We start from the raw sequence: 2680 nt of genomic DNA, 5'->3' as shown, positions 1-2680 counted from the left end.
CCTGTCTGAGATCAAGGGAGTTTTTAACCTGAGGTCCACAGATATTCCATTTCTTCCAAGGAGCCCATGCATGGATTAGAAGACCGGTGGGATTTGATGGGAAAAAACTACATCATTATTTTCACTGATCTTTAACTAAAACTGAGAAATTCCTTGACTCATATATTCACTAAACCTTCCAAAGGATTATATTCTGCACTCTTTGTCTAGAAGGAAGCTAAGCAAGTAGAGTCAGACCCAGGAAACCTATCTTCCATGTATCCCATTACTTGATCCAGTTTGAATAAATGCTTATTGACTATCTGATGGATTGACCTGGACAAAGTTGGGAGAGCCATTTCATGACAGGTGATCTCAATATTTTAATGTACGGAAGAGAAAGACCAAATCTCAAAGGTCCCCACTGGGGTGAAGATGGGAGCAGGGATCAAGGGAAAAGTAGAATGGTTTGGGTTGGGGGTGTGTGGTTTTGAGGTGACTAGATGAAGAGCTCAAGCTTCTCAAAACTTCCTAATGTCCAAGGATAGATAACTGGTTCATTGCTTCTTTTCAATAACCTGGAAAATAGGTGGTGATGTGAGTTACAATGGAACAATCTAGCCCAGTCCAGACCTGAATCTGATTCCCTCTCCACCCTGCCCTCTACCAAGGAACAAGGGTCTCATATTCCTGGGATCTGGGAGTTGGATGCCTTAAATTGCACTTCATTATGAGAATTAGCAAGTGGGGATGGGGGACATCAAGGCCATAATATAAAGACAAGGGGATGGTTTCATGCTCTTATGAAGATAAAAGGGATAACCCAGCTGCCTCCTCCCCAGTTCCACAAGGATATAGGGAGTATGGGTATTTGAGTTGTGCCTAGACTTGAAATGAAATCAGTACCTACATTCCCATACTTTTGGACCTCTATCACCCCCCCCCCCCAGCATCAATGACAAGAATTGGGGTAGGGTTAGAAGGATCCCATGACCTCACGTGATGCTTTGCACAATGTCTTGCAAATTTTCTGGGACTGAAAGTTGTTGTTGTTTCCAAAACAGCCACCATAGGTGAATTTTTGGCAGGTCTTAGTCGTGGAATTGTACCACCAGCGGTACAAGGACATCTCACAGGAGCCTTTCTCCATAGGCAATTTACACATGGCTGAAGGGAAATTATACCCCCCCCCCAAGGAAATGACTAATGGAGTCCAGGTTCCAGTGGTCTACATTACTTCCCATCACTCATTGCTCTTCCTGGATATCCTACATGGGGAAAGAGACCTGGACCTAGGTGTTCAATGACCTAGCTACTAGTCTTGTCTCCCCCTTCACTTCCTGTACATCATTTATCAAGTCCTTCAGCCTCTATAACTGAGCCCAGAGAGTTGAAGTTACATGCTCGATATCACACAGCAAAGAATTGAGACTGGGACCCAAGTATGCCGTTTCTTAGTTCAGGGATCTTTCCATGATACCCAAAGCTTTGGAATGGATCAAATGTAACTGTTAAATTGAGATCCTAGATAAAAACTGGGCTAGCCCACCCCCTATGAAGGCCAGGTGGCCATAAATATGAGGGGACTGTTGGGACTGTAAGCAGAAAGCTAGGGAGTCTGGGTAGGCACTTGAATGAGCTCTGTACCTTTGGTACCTCCATAGGCGTTATAGCACTTCTTCCCACAGCCAAGCATGCAGCATTTCTCATTATCTTCACAGTCAGTATCTTCAGAGCATAAGTTATTCTCCTTGAAGATACATACAAACCTTTTGTCAGGGCACTTCTCTGGGGAAGAGATTGTGAAAATCAATTACTTTCCCTCCCATGGATAGTCATCGAGTGGGCATGGATATGTGTGTGTTGGGATCCAGTTCCATTGGCTTGGTATGAGTGGGGGAACCTGCTATTTGGGGAAATGAGCATATATGTATGTGCGTATGCATGCACACCTAGCTCTCTGTATGAGACAGAGAGCCATGCTGGCGTCCCATAGCCTCTGGCTGCCATATTCTTTAACTTCTGCAGTGGTTCTGCCAGAGATTAGGGGAGGGCTCAGGAACTGTTATGGATTCTGGGACACAGATTTATCCACATGCTCAAGGAATATTGATGAAGCTCTTATTTTGTGTTAAACACAATATTCTGCTCAATGGTGAGGGAGACACAAAGTTCAATTGGTCCACACCCTGTGACTTTGCCTGGGTCACCACTGGTCTCTCATTAAGACATAGGAGACATAGGCACATCAGTGGGGGCTTCTGAGCTATGGTTTTGAATGGATACAGTCTCGAAGAATACCATGATCATAAGATGGGTTCTCTGAGGACTCCATGTGTAAGAGTAGGGTGCCCCAGGGACTACAGTAAGAGTTACTCAGCTTGGGACCTCCCCCCCCCCCAGTTCTCTGGGTAAACTTTTACATACTTTTGAGTTCTTGTAGCTTTGTATGGCATTTGTGAATTGACTTTTATCCCTTTATAAATAAATCCTTTACAAATCATACCTGATATAGACGGGAAAGGATAGATTAAATGCTGGGGGCTTGGAGTCACTCAGGGTGACGAGATTTGGAGGCTCAAGGCTTGTAGGTGATGAGAAACTGATGGAATATTGAGCTTCAAAAGACTTAGAGGCAGGTGGGATCATAGATTAGAGAACAGAGTGACTGTAGGGATCATCTAGTTCAACCTTTTCATTT

At 44.3% G+C, this 2680-nt stretch overlaps 1 protein-coding gene across 1 annotated transcript; it reads right to left on the bottom strand.

The window, feature by feature from the left end:
* Window positions 1-955: 955 nt before the first annotated feature.
* LOC103103210 (eppin) lies at window positions 956-2314 on the bottom strand. Its single transcript, XM_007477760.1, has 3 exons — window positions 2281-2314; window positions 1627-1767; window positions 956-1146 (listed from the first exon to the last, which is right to left on the bottom strand). The coding sequence occupies exons 1-3, from the start codon at window positions 2312-2314 to the stop codon at window positions 956-958; spliced, it is 366 nt and encodes a 121-aa protein (XP_007477822.1).
* Between the last annotated feature and the right edge of the window lie 366 nt (window positions 2315-2680).

Source organism: Monodelphis domestica, chromosome 1 (genome assembly GCF_027887165.1).
Source record: "Monodelphis domestica isolate mMonDom1 chromosome 1, mMonDom1.pri, whole genome shotgun sequence".
Classification (NCBI taxonomy): domain Eukaryota; kingdom Metazoa; phylum Chordata; class Mammalia; order Didelphimorphia; family Didelphidae; genus Monodelphis; species Monodelphis domestica.
Note: the sequence above shows the minus strand (reverse complement) of the source record. Positions and strands in the feature narration are given on the sequence as shown.

Coding starts and splice junctions, on each gene's coding strand:
- LOC103103210 (XM_007477760.1), bottom strand. CDS start 2,314: ATGGAGTCCTCAGAGAACCCATCTTATGATCATG. Junction 1,768..2,280: donor GAACCCATCTTATGATCATG/GTATTCTTCGAG, acceptor TCTCTTCCCCAG/AGAAGTGCCCTGACAAAAGG. Junction 1,147..1,626: donor CGCCTATGGAGGTACCAAAG/GTACAGAGCTCA, acceptor ATTTCCCTTCAG/CCATGTGTAAATTGCCTATG.